The following is an 18,554-nucleotide window of genomic DNA, read 5'->3' as shown; positions in this document are numbered from 1 at the left end:
CCTTGACTGGGCAAATTAAATAATCGCTACTCAAAAGAGTGTTCGGTTTGGACTCTCCTACTGGTAGGCAATGCCAGGACTGTACCCCCACCCCCCCACCCCCATTTGTTTCCGTTAACAGTATGATGGACAGAGCGCTGAGACTGAGGTGATTACCACCTCAGCAGGAGTTAAGGGGCAAGAAAATCAGAAACGAGAAAACACAAAACTCTTTGCTTTTATACCCAACCAAAAGCAATGCAGTAACTTATTACATAACCAGTGCTTTCTGTTTTAGTAGTAGAATTCAGAAAGGGGGAATTCAGAAGAGAAAAACAGGCCGGGGAAGAAGGGAATGATCCAACAGTCCCCCACTACATCTTTTTTCTCGTCTGCAGAGACATGTGACTTCAGTATACGGTGCAGCAGAACCAAATGTAAGTGATTCTCCGATTCCGACATGCTGCTGGAAGCAAGTTTTCAACAGCGTGAAAACAGGCGGATGAAAACTGATTCCTAGGTACTTATATACCTGGACTAACGATTTGGAACAGCAACAAGCAATCAATTTAGAAACTAGGTGTTTTTTTTTTTGGCCCAACGGGTCCAATAGAGAGAAATTTTCTTTTCGGCCTTGAGAGCAAAATGAAAATAATCAATGAGATCGCATGACTTCGTTCATTTTAAATTCCAGCCCAAGTCTCCTGTTTTGAAACGGTTGGTTTCTCTGGGTCTGGATCACTCTGTGATTTTTACAAAAGTTTCATTTGGAAAATCCGAGCTCCCAATTTCCAACCATCAGGATGCAGGATGGGTAATACACCAATCATGTATTTTCAGCACTAACAAATCAACTTCGCCTTCAAAATCAATCTCCATTTACCTAAAAACAATCTGTCAGTATCCGCCCAACTTTTCTGCTTCCAGGAAGAGGCTAGAAGAATTCACATTGGGGAAAACGAGAGCGTTCACAAATCACTTGGTAATCGTCTCTCCAAAAAGTTGAAAATATTCCATTTTAGGGTCACATGAGGACAATCTCATGAGGCTAGTGACCTCGATAAGGGGATTGCTGCACATCTGAAAGGTCGGTCTGTTACTGTCCTTGGTCCTTAAGCACCAAAGAATTCTCTGAAAAGCCAGTGCTGTTTCATCTGTTTTTGTCTAAAGGATTGAGAGTCAGACAGGACTCGGGGGAGGAAATATACACTGGGTATGTAATAATACCGAAATACAGGAAGAACCTACTTCATTAAGATCATACAATTAATCAAACAGAGTGTATATATAATATCTTCTTCTTTTTTTTTTAAAGCCCTGGATCCAAGGCGTCCAAAGTTATTAAAATAAAGTTCATTCACAGAACAAAAACAAATTTAATCTGAATTGCTTGCAGATACTGCTAATTTTCTTTTTTTTCTTTAAATTAAAAAAATGCATTAGTGTGAAGGATGTGCAGGCTCTGGATTCCTCGTGGCGTCCGTGCACATCGCTGTGGCGGCTTTTCCTGCATTTCTCCGGCCTCTCAGAGAAAAAGTGGAAAAGTTTCCTGTTCTCGGCCCCCCCCTGGGGCTCACAAACCGCTGAGAAGCGCGCGGGGACAGGCGTCCTAAGCCTCAGGGAGCTGCACTGGACGTGGCCCCCGGTCTCTGGGCGTCGCCGCTGTCCCCGCCTCCCTCGGGGTCCTCGGTCAGGGCCAGAGAGCTGGTCTTGCTCGCCAGGAGGCTGACGTTCTCCGGTGTCAAGGCTGATCCATTCGCCACATCACTGTCAGCAGCAGAAACAACACAAGTTGGACTTTTCTGGTTTTTTTTTTTTTGGCCTTTTGGGTCCTACCTGGCGAAGCACAGGGGTTCCAACTGGCTCTGCACTCAGGAATCACTCCTGGCGATGCTTGGGGACTCTATGGGATGCTGGGAATCGAACCCGGGTTGGCCGCGTGCAAGGCCAATGCCCTCCCTGCCGTGCTATAGCTCCAGCCCTACAAATTGGAATTATTGAGAGATTACAAAATAAATGTATAAAAAGGGTTATTTAGTAGAACGCATCCAGAAATCCAGGAAGAGGCCCAGAGAGTAGAGAGGGGTCACCTTGCAAGTGACCTACCACAACTCAGCTCCTGAACTGCAGAGGGCCCCTGCGCACGGCCAGGCGTCACCCCTAGACCAAAGTCACTAGAGACGAAGGGAAGAAGAGCCAGGAAGAGAAAGCTTTGCATGTCTGGTATGTGAGAGGTCTGAGTCTGATCCCCCGCACGGCATGGCACCCAAATACCACCAGGACCAGGACCAGGACCAGAGCACAGAGCAGGGAGTAGCCCCTGAACACCATTAGGTGGAGGCCAAAATAAATAAATAAATAAATAAATAAATAAATAAATAACACCCAAAGAACAAGGAAGAATCATAAAGAGCTTCATTTGTTAAGTATGATCAGTTCATTCAACCTTGATTCTGTTCTAATAACTTTGTAACTCCTAAATTTTGATCAAAATATTATTCTCTTAATTTTCATTTCATTTCATTTCATCATCCTGTTATTCGTCGATTGCCTCGAGCAGGCCCCAGTAACGTCTCCTTCATCCTAGCCCTGAGATTATATTCAAGGCTCTTTAGGAGAATGAGACCCATCATTGTTACTGGTATTTGGCATATTGGGGACGCCACGGGGAGTTTGCCAGACTCTGCCCTGTTTACATTCTCTTAATGTATATTATTATTATTATTGTTTTTTGCTTTTTGGGTCACACCCGGTGATGCACAGGGGTGACTCCTGGTTCTGCACTCAGGAACTCCTGGTGGTGCTCGGGGGACCCTCTGGGATGCTGGGAATAGAACCTGGGTCGGCTGCATGCAAGACAAATGCCCTACCCGCTGCGCTATTGCTCCAGCCCCTGTATACTGTTTTTTAAAAAAAATCAAATGATTTATTACTGTGATGATGGATAACAAGACTGTGAAAATGTCTCTTTACCTGAAGGTCAATGGCAGGTCCTCAGCCGGCACTTTGTTTTGGGATTCTGGCTGTCCGTTTTCCGCTTGCTTACTCGTATTCAATTTGCTTTTCATGTCTAGAGAACACTGGTTCTCCTTTGAAAGGAAAGGAAATAAACTCAATTATCTTTCATTAACAGTTATCATGAGAGGAAAATAAAGGGCAGACGGTTCCAATGCCAGATGTAAAAAAATGAATTTTTTTTTCTTTTTGGGTCACACCCGACGATTCACAGGGGTTCCTCCTGGCTCTGCACTCAGGAATTACTCCTGGTGGTGTTCGGGGGACCCTATGGGATGCCGGGGATCAAACCCGGGTTGGCCACGTGCAAGGCAAACGCCCTCCCCGCTGTGCTATCACTCCAGCCCCTAAAACCATACTGAATTTTGACAAAGGATCAGACCAGCTGGTGCAAGTGGCAGACGACAGACAGATCTACACAGATAATGAAGCCAGAGGAAAGGTCACTGTCCACTCCTGTAGGTGGACAATGAAGCAAGGACTAGCTCTGGAGCACTGCTGGGTGTGGGTGGCCCCTCCAGACCCCCAATAAATCAAAAGAAGCCAAGCAGCCTTCATTCTGCCCTCTCCTTCCCTCCCCTTTCCTTCCCTCCCCGCTGCAGTGCTTACCATGCTCAGTTCCCGCGTCCTCTTCCCGATCTCCCTCTCCACCTGATGCAGTTCCAGGCTCAGCTGCTCGCTGGACACCATCGCGGGCCACTTGGGCGGTGGCTGGCCGGCCAGGGCACTCGCATCCCTCTGCAACGGGAGCGTGTTACCAAGGGCCTAGTACACAGCCAGGCGCACACTGCCGGCAGAAGGACCTGGGGCCAGACGGCAGCCTGTGTCGTCACTCAGGAGTGAGGCGGACACAAAGTGGCCATCGGAGGTGGTCTTTGTTTCAGTGTCAGGTTAATTAGCCCTGTAGCACTGTCCTCCCATTGTTCATCGATTTGCTCCAGCGGGCACTAGTAACGTCTTCATGGTGAGACTTGTTGTGACTGTGTTTGGCACCTCGAATACGCCCCGGGGAGCTTGCCAGGGTTTGCTATGCGGGTGGGATCCTCTCGGTAGCTGGCCAGGCTCTCCGAGAGGAGTGGAGGAATCAAACCTGAGGCAAACACCCTTCCCGCTATGCTGTCGCTCCAGCCCCAGCTGCTGGGAAATTTTTGATAACCTGATTTGTTTGTTGCTGGCTTTTTTGGGTCACAGCCCGAGGTGCTCAGGGCTTACTCCTGGCTCTGTGCTCACAAGTCACTCCCGGTGGGCCAGAGGACCATAGAGTACTAGGGCTTGAGTCAGGTCAGCCGTGTGCGAGGCAAGTGCCGTATTCACTGTACTATCGCTCGGACCCCTGGAGAACCTGTTTTCAACTCTCAGATAATAGAAAGTCTCTTCGCGTTCCATAAACTCCAAGTGATGAAATTCTAGACAAATGGTCCCTTAGACTAATGTCTAAGAAAAAGGAATAAAACTTTCTCTTTTTTTTGGCTTTTTGGGTCACACCCGGCGATGCTCAGGGGTTCCTCCTGGCTCATGCACTCAGGAATCACTCCTGGCAGTGCTCAAGGGACTCTATGGGATGCCGGGGATCGAACCTGGGTCGGCTGCATGCAAGGCAGACGCCCACCCCACTGTGCTATTGTTCCAGCCCCCAGAATACAACTTTCTAGGGGTCTTCTTTATTTTTTTAAAAAAATTTATTATTTTTTTAAACAACTTATTATTTATTTTGCTTTTTTGGGTCACACCCAGCGATGGCCAGGGGTTACTCCTGGCTCATGGGCTCAGGAATTACTCCTGGTGGTGCTCTGGGGACCATATGGGATGCTGGGAATCGAACTCGGGTCGGCCGCATGCAAGGCAAACACCCTACCCGTTGTGCTATCACTCCAGCCCCTAGGGGTCTTCTTTTAAAACTGGTTCTGAGAAGTCTCCAGTGACTGGAACTGTGGCAGGGTTGGGGACGGGTGTGTGTGTGTGTGTGTGTGTGTGTGTGTGTGTGTGTGTGTGTGTGTTCATAATCTTGTGCACTACCTCCAATCCGCGGAGTTGGGTCTGTTGGCTGATCTGGTGGTTGAGCTGCTGCAGTTCCAGGCGAAGTCGTTCCCTCTCCGCAGACGGGAGGGGTTTCCCGTGACTGGCCACTTCCGACATGGAAATCCTCTCCCTGTGGTGCGGGGAGGGGGGAGAGAAGCATGGAACAGTCCAGAAACCCAGGAAGGACAGACGGTGCCGCAGTGCCAAGGGTGTGCGGAGGGAGAAGCCGGGTGCGTACCTCTCGCTGAAGTGTCCCTGAGAAGGCATGCTCGGGTGTGGGGAGTATGGGGACGGCCCCCAGCCTCCGTGGGCTCCATACGGACTGTAATCTGCAGGGGAAGAGTCGCCGCCGTGAGGGGCCGCACAAGGGACCCACAGTCGTGTAGTCGTGTTCACATAACTTACTCAAAGGGCGGGCAACCCCAGTGAGAATGGGTCACCAGTGTTTTTTTTTTTTTTTGCTTTTTGGGTCCCACCCCGCGATGCTCAGGGGTTGCTCCTGGCTCTGCACTCAGGAATCGATCACTCCAGGCGGTGCTCGGGGGACCCTATGGGATGCCGGGGATCAAAGCTGGGTCGGCCGCGTGCCAGGCAAATGCCCTCCCTGCTGTGCTATTGCTCCAGCTCCCGGTGTTTGTTTTTTAACCTCTACGGAAATATTAAGTCATTTTACAGGACAGGAGCGATCGTACAGAGGCTGGATGTTTGCCCTGCACTCGGCAGCCCCAGGTTCGATCCCCGGCATCCCATATGGTGCCCAAGCACTGCGAGGAGTAATTCTTGAGTGTGAAATCAGGAGTAACCCCTGATCTGAGCATTACCAGATGTGACCCATACACAAAAAGCCATTTTTCTTTTGAAATTAAAATTAAACAAACAAACAAACAAAACCCTTTTGGTCCCAAACCCTTTTGGTTACCAAGAGTAACTTCTGAGCATCACTGGGTGTGGCCCCAAGGCCAGAAGAAATGACAGATTCCATGCTTTGGAAAATGCTGAAACGCACAAGCGCTAAATGACGCGCGGGCCGGTGCCAGGCCCTTACCTGGCAGGTTCAACGACTTTGGGGGAGCTCCCTGGTAGAGCGTTTTGGACGTCCGGGATATGGCGCCAAAGCGCGAGACTGTGGGCCGGTCCCCGAACGGAATGAGGTCGTCATCGCTGGCTTCCGCGGCTCTTCTCTGAAGATCCAGCCTCGGGTCTCTCATTCCTTTGCTCTCGACGTTCTGTACAGAGGACCATGAGGAGAAGCCCGCCTGGGAACTGCGCCCCCAACCTCCTCTCTTTCTCTCTCTAGGAAGATTCACATCAAGGCTCCAGGGCAGAGAGAACACCCGGGGTCCCAGTATCAGCAGGGGTCACTCTTGAGTTGTGAACAGCCCCTGGGCACTGTTAGGTAAGTCCCCCCCCCCAAACCACGGTCACTGTCATCCCTTTGTTCATCGATTTGCTTGAGCGGGCACCAGTAACGTCTCCATTGTGAGACTTGTTACTGTGTTTGGCATATCGAATACGCCACAGGGAGCTTGCCAGGCTCTGCCTTGCGGGCAGGATACTCTCAGTAGCTTGCCAGGCTCTCCGAGAAGGGTGGAGGAACTGAACCTGGGTTGGCCGCGTGCCAGGCAAACGCCCTACCCTGCTGTGCTATCGCTCCAGCCCCCAAGCCAAAAATATGAAATCCTAATACAATGCTCTGTGTCCGAACACCGAAGTAATTCATGACCTTTGGATAGCTGATAAAAGCATTGCTTCAATCTCTGTACTCACTCCCCACTATCTTTCATATAATGTTGGTGTGTCGTGACAAACAGTAACCCTTAGTACAGGAAACGTATTCATTATTCTCGTGCTGATAGTCAGTTTCTGGGCCACACTGGTGGTGCTCAGGGAACTCAATGCTGGATTGGAGCCGGGTCAGCTGCGCGAAAGGCAAGCCCCGGACCTACTGAACTATCGCTCCGGCAACACTGTGTTATTCTAACACTGTTATATTTAAAAGGGACAACATAAGCTTGTCAAATGGATATACACTTACACACTGGTGTAACATTTTCATTCAAAAAACAAAAACAAAAACCCAGGACCCCTGCCCCCAAAGGCGTGACTATATTTCAGTATATCAGACAAATCACTTGAAGCTAAGCTGCTACAACCCGGATTCAAATACTATTTTGATCACTAGATTCAATTCTGTTGTTTAAAACTTCAAATAGGGGCTAGAGCAATAGCACAGCAGGAGGGCATTTGCCTTGCACGTGGCTGACCTGGGTTCGATTCCCAGCATTCCATATGGTCCCCTGAGCACTGCCAGGAGTAATTCCTGAGTGCATGAGGCAGGAGTAGCCCCTGTGCATCGCCGGGTATGATCCAAAAACAAAAAAAAACAAAAAAATAAAACTTCAGATATAAGGGCCATTCTTTTTTTTGGGGGGGGGGGGGAGAAACCCAACCTCCTAATTACACTGCATTTTGATTCTACACAGCTATTGGGTATACAGAAATATGTGCTTTCTTTGTGTATTAAAAGACTGCTATTCCAGGCTGGAGCGATAGCACAGTGGGGAGGGCATTTGCCTTACATGCAAACAGGACCCAGGTTCGATTCCTAGCATCCCATAGGGTCCCCCGCCAGGAGCAATTCCTGAGTGCAGAGCCAGGAGTAACCCCTGTGCATAGCCGGGTGTGACCCAAAAAGAAAAAAAAAGATTGTTGATTGTTGTTCATATTACCCGAGAGTACAGTTTAAACAGAATTAAATGGCACAGAACAAACTCTGGTTTCAAATTCTGAGACCAGGAAGTCACGAATGCTTGGGGCCAGCCAAAGGGAGGGTTGGGGAGGGCATTTGCCTTGCAAGCCACCGAACTGGGTCAGAGTCCCGGTGTCCCTTGGGCCCGCTGAGCCCGCCAGCAGTGATTCCTGAGCACGGAGCCAGAAGTCAGCCCTGAGCACCGCCGGGCATGGCTCCAAACACACACATCCCCTGAGAAGTCCCGATGTCTGCTCGCTCACGAATGGGCGCTCTGGTCCCTCGATGCGACAACCCGGCGCGACTCCCCCACTTACCATCATTTCCACGCTCCCCGACGCCACCGCGTCCTTGGGCTTTGCGTCTTTGGTGCCTATGTAGGAGCCGATGGTGTCGCAGGACCAGGGCGAGTACTGGCTGTAGTCATTCCCCTTGTACTTGCCCGCCACCTTCAAGTCTTCATCCAGAAACTGCAGATGGGGAAACCAAACAGGAAGTGGCCCCGTGAGTACCGAGAGAGAGCGAGCGAGAGCGACAGCGAGAGAGGGAGAGAGAGAGAGAGAGAAGAGAAAAGAGAGGGAGAGGTAGAGGGAGAGGGAGAGAAGGAGAGAGAAGAGAGAAAGGGAGAGGGAGAGGGAGAGGGAGAGGGAGAGGGAAGGGAAGGGAAGAGAAGAGAGCAAGAGAGAGGGAGAGGGAGAGATGTCGTCATAGCTTTGGGAGCAGGCAAAGAGGACCTAGTCATGAGACAAGCAAGTACCGAGGAGGGAAAAAGGGGTAAATGAGGCCGAAATTCCGCGCTGACCTCTTCCTGATGGAAGGCGGGCGGCAGGGTGGGCGAGGGCGCGAAGGGCGGCGGGGAGATGACCTTCCTCTCCTCCAGCTGGGCCATGATCTCCTTCCGGCGCCGGTGCAGTTCGTCCAGGCTGGGGTGTGGCTGCGGCGGCGGAGGAAACCGGCCGTAAGGAGACTCCTGGGAAGGGGAGGAAGCGCGAAAACTAAACCGCAATCGCACCCGGCGCGGTCCCGATGCAGCAGCTGGTCTGCCCATCTTAATTAGCATCTACAAATATCCAGACAATCAAACAAAGCGGACCACCAAAGTCTCACGATTTCCCACAGCGCCAAAGATAAATTTTTTCGGCCAGAGATCACCATTTCCAAATAGATCTAAAAATGTTAATAAAAACACCTAAAACTCAGAAATTAAGAAGTGTCAATTTCTTCAGGGGTGGGGGACCTTTCCTTTTTTTTTTTTTTTGCTTTTTGGGTCACACCTGGTGATGTGACCCAAAAATTCCTGAGTGCAGAGCCAGGAGGAACCCGTGGCCCTCCACGCTGTGCTATCGCTCCAGCCCAGGGGACCTTTAAGACTAAAACGAAACAAACCCCGGCCACAGCAGACAGTGCAGCAGGGATGGGTGTGTCTGCGCGTGTGTGTATGTGAAGGGTGTGCTTACCCGAACACCTCAGACCTGGGTTCAATTCCCGACATCCCATATGGTCCCCCGAGCTCCACCACAAATTAATTCCTGAGCTCAGAACCAAGAGTAACACCTGAGCACTGCGGGTGTAGCCTCCAAAACAAAACCATTATCCAAATCATATTTTAAAAAAACAACAAAAAAGACAACTTCCTCTTAAAAGACTCGGTCAAAGGATAATTATCATTGCAAAAAGGTGAAAGAGAAAAAAAAAGTCACTGAGAGGGGCAAGGAGATAGCCCAGTAGGCTGAAGGTCATCTTAGCAAGTAAAGAGGCCTAGATTTGTTTTTTTTTTTGTTTTGTTTTTGGGGGGGGGCTTTTTGGGTCACACCCAGCAATGTTCAGGCAGTTACTCCTGGCTCATGCATGCACACAGGGATCACTCCTGGTGGTGCTCGGGGGACCCTAGGGGATTCCGGGTTTGGAACCCAGGTCAGCTGTGTGCAAGGCCAATGCCCACCTGGATGTGGTATTGCCCCGGCTGCAAGAGGCCTAGATTGGACCCCTGGACTGTGCGTCCTCCCCACCCGACTCCAGCACTGCCAGTGGTAATTTGACTGCAATGGGAGCCTGGAATAGCCACTAAGCAATGCTGGGTCTCCTGGGTCTGCCCCCCCGCCCCCATCCCATTACAAAGAAAGAACAAAACCAAGTGCTACAAACGGTCCTGATGTTGGGAAGGGCCATACCCGCACGTAGGGCCGGAGCTGCGCGGGGTGCGGAGACACGGGGTAGTAAGCGTCCATCTGCGGGTAGCGCTCCCGGGGCTCGGGCACGTAGGGTGGGACGGCGGCCGGCGGGATGTCGAGGGGCACGGGGCTCTCCCGGAAGACCTCCTCGCGCCCGTACGACGGGGGCGGGTAGAGCCGGCGGCCGTCGTAGTGCGGCGGGTACATGGGCGGGTACTGCTGCGGCTGGGCGCCGTACTGCGAGCTCACCACGCGCTCTTGCAGGTAGGGCGGGTAATGCTCCAGGTAGGGGGGCGCAGGCTCAGCGGTGGTGGGAGGCGGACGCACGAAGCGGGAGACGCAGGGTGGCGGCGGCGGGTAGTACATGCCTGGAGGGAGAGACGAGACGCCCGTGAGCCTGCCCACGCCGGTTTCGGGGGGCCTTCCTTTCCCACGAAGGGCCACCCAGAAGGGAGCTTCAGCATGGAGGAACGAACAGTCTGTTCACTCCCTTCTGCTTACGGGGTCAGCTTAGCGAAAAATAAAAAAATAAAATAACACGGGAGAGGGGGCTGGAGAGACAGCACAGCGGGGCGGGCGTTTGCCTTGCATGCAGCCGACCCGGGTTCGATCCCCAGCATCCCACAGGGTCCCCTGAGCACCACCAGGAGTAACTCCTGAGTGCAGAGCCAGGAAGAACCTCTGTGCATCGCCAGGTGTGACGCCAAAAAAAAAAAAAAAAAAAAAAAAAAAAAAAAAAAAAAAACCAGGGAAAATATCCTTAGACGTTACCGGAAAAAACCCACCTACCTAGTTTGATTCTCGTCATTGTTTTAGATTTTCTGGAGAGCTTTGATAGAATACACTGGCAACCAAAACCAACCAACCAACCAACACCAAAGTTCAAACAGAACCTGGCACGCAAAAGATCCATTCTGTGGGTGCGGCTCTTGTAGCTACTGCAGAGTTCTATTTTTTTTTTTCCTTTTTGCTTTTTTGGGTCACACCCAGCGGTGCTCAGCAGTTACTCCCGGTTCTGCACCCAGAAATGACTCCTGGCGGTGCCATATTTTAATATTTTTAAATCATCATGGTTTAGGGCCGGAGCGATAGCACAACAGGGAGGGCGTTTGCCTTGCACGCGGCCGACCCGGGTTCGATCCCCAGCATCCCCTAGGGTCCCCCGAGCACCGCCAGGAGTGACTCTTGAGTGCAGAGCCAGGAGGAACCCCATGAGCATCGCTGGGTGGGACCCAAAAAGAAAAAAAAATTATCATAGTTTAGGAGCCAAGTTTTACCCAGCGTTTTGATACACAGTTACCGCGCCTCTTCCTCAATCAAGTACCTAAGCCTCTCCACCATGCTCATTACTGCGCCGCCCACCCCCCCACCAAACCGAGGGGAGGTCGCCTCGAGTTGCCGCTTCCTGCTCTGGTGAATCAAAGGAACGTCCAGATCAGCTCGGATCAGACTTGAGCGATACTGGTGGCGCTCTCTACTTTGATTCTTTTGAGCTCAGAGAAGGTATTTGTAATTCAAAACTAAGACTGGGAAAGGGGGGAAAAAAGCAATTTGTTAAAAACAAAGAAACAAAAAACACTTTGGGGAAAAAAAGGGGGGCCACTCCTGGCAGTGCTCAGGGGTCATACAGTGTTGGGGATTACACTTAGGCCTCCCACATGCGACACATGTGTTCGATACACCCCAGCCTCAGAACACCTTTAACATAGCCCTCTAGATTCAACCTATCCACTGATACTCTTTCCTTCCACGCCGAGGAAAGTTCTGGTGAGGGAAAAGAAACATTGTCTGACTCAGCAAATTCCCATGGTTTAGCTGGGTGATTTGCTACTTCCACAATCTGTGAGCATATTTAATGGATAACAAGTCTTTTTTTTTTTTAATTTTTTTGCTTTTTGGGTCACACCCGGAGATGCACGGGAGTTATTCCTGGCTCTGCACTCAAAAGTCACTCCTGGCAGTGCTCAGGGGACCATATGGGATGCTGGAAATCGAACCCGGGTCGGCCGCGTGCAAGGCAAACGCCCTACCCGCTGTGCTATCTCTCCAGCCCCAGGGTAACAAGCCTTAGCAGGGGGCAATTTGCTTTTTTGTTTTGTTTTGTCTTTGTTTTTTGGCTTCCTGTAACTTCATTTATTCCATCCTACTCAGTGCATCATTAAAATCTCAGTTTCCCCCAAGTATTTAAAAAATAAATAAAAGTGCATTAATTAAAAAAATGCAAAAAAAACAATAAAAGCTTGTCTTGACGAGGCTGTTCCAAACGAGGTCATCACCTGGCTGGTACGGTGCTGGCTCAAAGGGGGGCGCGGCCGTCCCTCGGGGATCCGGATAATACACGTCCGCCTGCTGCGCTGGGTAGAGTGGAGACCCTCGAGACACCATCTGGGGTGGTTTGGTGACAGGCAGAGAGGGCAGGTCTCCGGGCCCCCTTGGAGGCACCGGGTGCGGGTTCACAGGTAAGGCAGAAATGCTCTTCGGGGCAGCATCGAGCCTAGCAGCAGAGATTTGCAAAATCAACTTTAAGGCGGCACCTAGTGGTCCTAAGCGTGCACACAGGGCACAGGGGAGCTTCATGGGATAGGGGGGTGAGGGGGTTGCGGAGAGGGAGGGACACTGGGAACCTTGGTGATAGGGAATGTGCCCTGGTGGAGGGACGGGTATGACTGAAATTCACTGTATGACTGAAACTCAAACAGGAACACTTTGTAACTGCAGCTCAGGGTGATTCGATTAAAAAAAGAAAAGAATGTTTCAAGTTAAAAGAATTGTTCCATGATCTGGGAAATGTGTTTAACAGTGTCTCTCTGAAAACTTCCTTATTTCCCCTACACTGATTGTTTCTAAGAAAAACCACTCCTACAGAAAAAATAAAGTCCCCTCTCAAACATTTAAGAAACAAAACTAGCATTTCCCCCCCCCCCATTTTCTTTTTTTCTTTTTTGGGTCCCACCCGGCGATGCTCAGGGGTTCCTCCTGGCTCTGCACTCAGGAATCACTCCTGGCGGTGCTCAGGGACCATATGGGATGCTGGGGATCGAACCCGGGTTGATCGCGTGCAAGGCCAACGCCCTCCCCATTGTAGTATTGCTCCAGGTGCACAACACCCCCCCCACCATTTTCTTAATAAATTTAACTTTCTGTTTTGTTTTGTATTTCTTGGCCATACCCAGCAGTGCCGGAGTGATAGCACAGTGGGTAAGGTATTTGCCTTGCACGTGGCTGACCTGGGTTCGATTCCTCTGCCCCTCTCGGAGAGTCTGGCCAGCTCCCGAGAGTATCCCACCTGCATGGCAGAGCCTGGCAAGCTCCCCGTGGAGTATTCGAGATGCCAAACACAGGAACAAGTCTCACCATGGAGACGCTACTGGTGCCCGCTCGAGCAAATCGACGAACAACAGGAGGACAGTGCGACAGTGCTACCCAGCAGTGCTCAGGGCTGACTCCTGGCTCTGTCCTCAGAGGGCCCCATGGGGAAGGACACCTGCCAGGCCACAGCCCTGGGCGCCAACACCCTAATGTGCTGGAGGGGAAGTGGGGTGCGCGCGGGACGTACAAGTCGGGCGGGGAGCCGGGTGCGCTGCTGCTCAGATGCTCCATCTTGCCCGGCTTCAGGCTGGCGTCGTAGCCGGGCTCCGTCCCCCGGGGAATCAGCTTCGCCACGGTGGTCCCCGCCGCCACAATCCCGTTGGGCAGCGCAGGGGTCTTCCTGCCGGGCAGGTCCACGGCGCCTTCCTCGGGCAGCAGAGCGGCGGCGGGGAGGCCCACCTCATTCAGCTGGCCTAGGGAGGCACTCAGGGGCCTTCTGGGCACCAGGCGCTTGTTCATTTTCCGAAATCTGTACGGGGAGCAGAGCCAACGTCACAGAGGCAAGGCCAGGAAACAAACAGGGTCCGGGCCACAGCACGGCGGGGAGGGTGTCCGCCTCACATGCGGCCGACTATGGCTTGATCCAGCATCCCAGAGCAGCAGCAGGACTAATTCTTATTTTATTTTTTGCTTTTTGGGTCCCATCTGGCAATGCTCAGGGCTGACTCCTGGCTCTGAACTCAGGAACCACTCCTGGCGGTGCTCGGGTGATCCTATGGGATGCTGGGGATCGAACCTGGGTTGGCCGTGTGCAAGGCAAACACCCTACCTGCTGTACTACTGCTCCAGCCCAGGACTAATTCCTGAGTGCAGAGCCAGGAGGAAGCCCTGAGCATCACGGGGTGCTGCCCCTTCCCCCCAATAAAATGTGTGTTGGGAAAGATTCTGAGCACGATCTTTTCTTTCTTTTTAATGGAAGGTTGTTTCTGCGTCACATCCAGCGATGCTCAGGGCTGACTCCTGGCTCTGTGCTCAGGAATCACTCCTGGTGGTGCTCAGGGGGCCCTAGGGGATGCCGGGGATCGAACCCATGTCAGCCACATGCGAGGCAAACGCCCCGACCCCTGTATTATGGCTCCCAGTTCTCAAGCAAATTATTTTTCTAGAATTTTCTTGAAATTCTACACATCAACAACATATTTTAGCTATTGTGTTGAGGTGTACATATATACAAATATATTTTTTTTTCTAAAATACTGTAATATTTGGGCTGGAGCAATAGCACAGCGGGTAGGGCGTTCGCCTTACAAGCGGCCAACATGGCCGACCCGAGTTCGATTCCTCCGCCCCTCTCGGAGAGCCCGGCAAGCTACCGAGAGTATTCGATATGCCAGACACAGTAACAACAAAGTCTCCAATGGAGACGTTACTGGGCCTGCTCGAGCAAATCGATGATCAACGGGAGGGCCTTTACCTTACCTTACCTTACTGCAATATTACCATTAAGAATATTATAAATCAGAGTCTAATTAAAAAATAAAATCAGTTTTTGTTTTGATTTTTTGGGGGGTCACACGGGCTGTGCCGAGGGCACCCATCACTCCTGATGGTGCTAAAGGGCCAGATGTTGTCCTAGGGGTTAGACCAGGGTTGGCCATAGCCCATGGTGGCCTGTGGGTCGCTGGGAGCAACCGCCACCCACAAACACTGCTGGATGAGCTCCCCCCGCAGGCCACGGATTCTCTGGTAGCTCTCAGAGGGTGAGTCCGGCGACCGTCACTCACTTCTCCAGCTCCTCCTGAGAGTGTGCAAAGGTGCAGCTGGCCCCACGGGGGCACCCTCCTCGCTGCTTCATATCCCGACACATGTACGTCTTGTACTTGCTGTGCTGTGGAGGCTAGAGCAAAGGCAAAGTTCATCATTAACACACACACACACACACACACACACACACACACACACCCTGTGAATTCTGCGCTGCCATTTTAGGATCTTGGGCACCTAGATCAGAGGTTCCTAAACTTTTTTTTTTTGCATACGGAACACTTTCTCAGATAAAAAAACAAAAGTAAGGGGAAAAAAAGGAGCCAGAGTGATAGTGCAGTGTGTAGGGCATTTGCCTTACACACAGCTGCCCGGGTTCGATCCCCAGCATCCCACTGGGTCCCCCCAGCCACCAGAAGTGATTGCCGAGTACAGAGGCAGGAGTAGGTCCGGAGGCACTGCCAGGTGTGGCCCCCAAACCAACCAACAAATAACACTCAGTGCTCCCCCAGAAACCGACTTTCTATGCAGACTGCTTACTTGTAAGTCGATTTCTATGTATGAAATGCACCCACAACTGCACCTGAGGCAGCTACTGCCCCCACTAGGATTGCTCTAGCACCCCAGGGAGCCACGCCACCCACCGTAGGTAACACTGAGCCTACATGAGGCCTTCTTCAACTTCTACATTTGTTGAAGAATTTTTATGCGACCCAAAGACGTATAGAATAGGAACACGGAAAGTCTAAAACAGGCCTATGAAAAGGATGACTGGTGATGCTTCGGCTGAACCAGCCTAACAGTTCTGTCGTCAGAAAGCCCCTCGCAATAATCACACCCCGATGCGATCAGTGGCCATGGCGCACTGTGGTACCTGCTGCTGGTCCGCTCCTTTCTTGCTGTGGTTCTGGATGTAATCCACCAGCCCGTGGACCACGGTGCGCACGGCAACCAGCCCGTTTTCCAGCTGCTCCCAAGAAGGGGGAGGAGCGTCTATGCAAGAAACCAGAGAGAGAGCAACCGTCAGGAAGGAAGACGCCGGCCCGGAAGCACTTCGGCTGTCAGGTGGCATCCAGGGGGATGGAGTCAGGTTCCACACGGCTCTCTGGCTCTCCTAGGCGGTATTTTGTGGAGGTGGGAGCACCTCGTGAAAAACAAGTCACGGGAGGCCTCTGGAGGCCACGGGACACAACTGGGGTTTTGTAAGGAGTGATGGAAATACGGGGGCACTTTTGTCAGAGGGCATCACTGAGGGTCACTCTGGCTTTGGTGACCAGTGAGATAGAGGAAAGAGAGATACGATTCGCTATTCGTGAAAAGACAAGGGGACACCTTCCAAAGGGTAGGGAGGCGGGGCTGGAGCGATAGCACAGTGGGGAGGGCATTTGCCTTGCATGCAGCCGACCCCAGTTCAATTCCCAGCATCCCACAGGGTCCCCCAAGCGGCGCCAGGAGTAATTCCTGAGTGCATGAGCCAGGAGTAACCCCTGTGCATTGTTGGGTGTGACAAAACAAAAAACAAAACAAAACAACAACAAAGGGAACGGAGGGCCAGGGCCGGGGCAATAGTACAGGCGGGAGGGCGTTTGCCTTGCATGCGGCCAACCCAGTTTTGATCCCCAGCATCCCCCAGTGATGCCAGGAATAACTTCTGAGTGTAGAGCCAGGAGCAACTCTTGAGCATTGCTGGGTGTGCCCCAAGAAGCAACACAAAACGTAGCAAAAAAAAAACACAAAAGGGAACTGACAGGCCAGAAAGGTAGTACAGGGTTAGGGACCTTGCCTTGCACAGGGATGAACTGGGCCCAATCCCGGCATCCCACACGGTTCCCTGAGCCATGCCAGGAGTGAGCCGTGAGCACTGCAGAGTGAGGAGGAACCTCTGAGTATTAGTAGGTGTGGCCCAAAGAGCAAAAGAATAACTAAACCAACCTGAGAACTCAGGGCGCATCTGGAACAACTCTGATGAGAAATTCTAGAGGGACTTAAGGAAATCAAGGCTTCGTTTCTCCTGGGCTTACCCGGACTAGGGTCGATGTTGGCCAAAAGCTCCAAGTGGGGTCGCAGGCGATTCAAGTTCGCCGGGTCTCCAGTCCGCTGCAGGGCAATGGTCAGTTCCTGCACGCTCTGTGCGAAGGAGGCCGGGGTCTGCAACTGAGACAGAGACGTAACACTCACCCGGGGTCCAGAGCCTGCTTCGAAGATGAAGATCATGTATACACCACAGTCATTTTTGAAGTTTAAGAAACGTTTTTGTTTTTTCCTTTTTGGATCACACCCGGCGATGCACAGGGGTTCCTCCTGGCTCTGCACTCAGGAATCACTCCTGGTGGTGCTCAGGGACCCTGTGGGATGCTGGGGATCAAACCTGGGTTGGTCGCATACAAGGCAAACGCCCTTCCCACTGGGCTATGGCTCCAGCCCCTATTTGTTACTTTTGGGTCCGCTCTGGGTGTTAAATAAATTCAGAAGATTAATATAGGGGTTGGAGTACAGCGGGTAGGGCACTTGCACACGATCGGCCAGGGTTCGATCCCTGGCACTCCAGATGGTGCCTCTAGCCCCACCAGGAGAGATCCCGGAGAGATTTCAAAAGCCAAAAACCCAAAAAAATTACTACAGAAAATATACCTATTATCCAAGTAAGCTCATACAAGAAGACCAATCTCCTTATAGAATCTTACAAGAGCAAGCCGAGGTCTTCTTTAAAAAACAAAAAGGAAACAAACAAACAAACAAACAACCGCCCCCCCACACACACAGAAACTCAAGAGTATAATAAAAGGAAAAGCGAGAGTAAAATAGAGCCAGAGACACTCAAACAGGAGAATGCAACGGATGAAAAAAAAAATCGCTGTGACGAAGAATCAAATCTTTACAGGAACTGACGGCTGTCTATGAGTATCATACTTAGGACACGATACTCAGCTACTGAGAATACAATTTTTCTTTCTTGTTCTTTTTGTTTAATAGACTTTTTTTTTCCTCCCTTTTTGGGTCACAGCCGGTGATGCTCAGGGCTGACTCCCAGCTCTGCACTCAGGAATCACTCCTGGCGGTGCTCGGGGGACCACATGGGATGCCGGGAATCGAACCCACGTCGGCCACATGCAAGGCCAATGTCCTCCCCGCTGTGCTAATGCTCCGGCCCGAAACCAACTTCTAAGCGTCTGGCAGAACTGTGCTGCGTGCTGGCACCGGTGCCCACCTTGTCGATGATGGACTGCATGTGAGACTTGTGGGACTGGTCCCCGTAGAGGAGGGAGGACCACTGGTCAGGGGCGATGCGCAAACCCGCTTCCATGGCGATCTGCACAATCTGCGAGTCGTGCTCTCGCCGCAGCGCGTCGTAGGTTCGAAACTCTTCCTTCAGCTGCATCAGGGAAGAGTCTTCGTCACGCTTGGTGACCTAAAGCAACACACAAGAAGACCATGAAGTGAGTCAGGGTAGGAGACAAAACTGGGCTGATGCTGACGCTTGAGAGGACCAATGTTACACTTGATGGGACCAACGTTGATTTTTTTTTTTTGCAACATCAGCACTGTAG

The 18,554-nt window shown here is 51.5% G+C and overlaps 1 protein-coding gene across 1 annotated transcript in view; it reads right to left on the bottom strand.

The window, feature by feature from the left end:
- Window positions 1-1,595: 1,595 nt before the first annotated feature.
- RC3H1 (ring finger and CCCH-type domains 1) overlaps window positions 1,596-18,554 on the bottom strand; it is a 39,537-nt gene continuing 22,578 nt past the window's right edge. The window contains exons 6-20 of the mRNA XM_056108611.1: window positions 18,215-18,415; window positions 17,028-17,160; window positions 15,881-15,999; window positions 15,027-15,139; window positions 13,490-13,771; window positions 12,210-12,427; window positions 9,934-10,301; window positions 8,565-8,732; window positions 8,080-8,232; window positions 6,059-6,239; window positions 5,252-5,342; window positions 5,011-5,143; window positions 3,604-3,732; window positions 2,953-3,068; window positions 1,596-1,746 (exon numbers count right to left, since the gene is read on the bottom strand). Coding sequence (XP_055964586.1) covers window positions 1,596-1,746; window positions 2,953-3,068; window positions 3,604-3,732; window positions 5,011-5,143; window positions 5,252-5,342; window positions 6,059-6,239; window positions 8,080-8,232; window positions 8,565-8,732; window positions 9,934-10,301; window positions 12,210-12,427; window positions 13,490-13,771; window positions 15,027-15,139; window positions 15,881-15,999; window positions 17,028-17,160; window positions 18,215-18,415 — 2,556 coding nt within the window. The remainder of the gene's footprint in view (window positions 1,747-2,952; window positions 3,069-3,603; window positions 3,733-5,010; window positions 5,144-5,251; window positions 5,343-6,058; window positions 6,240-8,079; window positions 8,233-8,564; window positions 8,733-9,933; window positions 10,302-12,209; window positions 12,428-13,489; window positions 13,772-15,026; window positions 15,140-15,880; window positions 16,000-17,027; window positions 17,161-18,214; window positions 18,416-18,554) is intronic.

This window comes from Sorex fumeus, unplaced genomic scaffold, assembly GCF_029834395.1.
Source record: "Sorex fumeus unplaced genomic scaffold, SorFum_2.1 ptg000226l, whole genome shotgun sequence".
Classification (NCBI taxonomy): domain Eukaryota; kingdom Metazoa; phylum Chordata; class Mammalia; order Eulipotyphla; family Soricidae; genus Sorex; species Sorex fumeus.
This window is presented reverse-complemented; position numbering and strand designations above follow the sequence as displayed.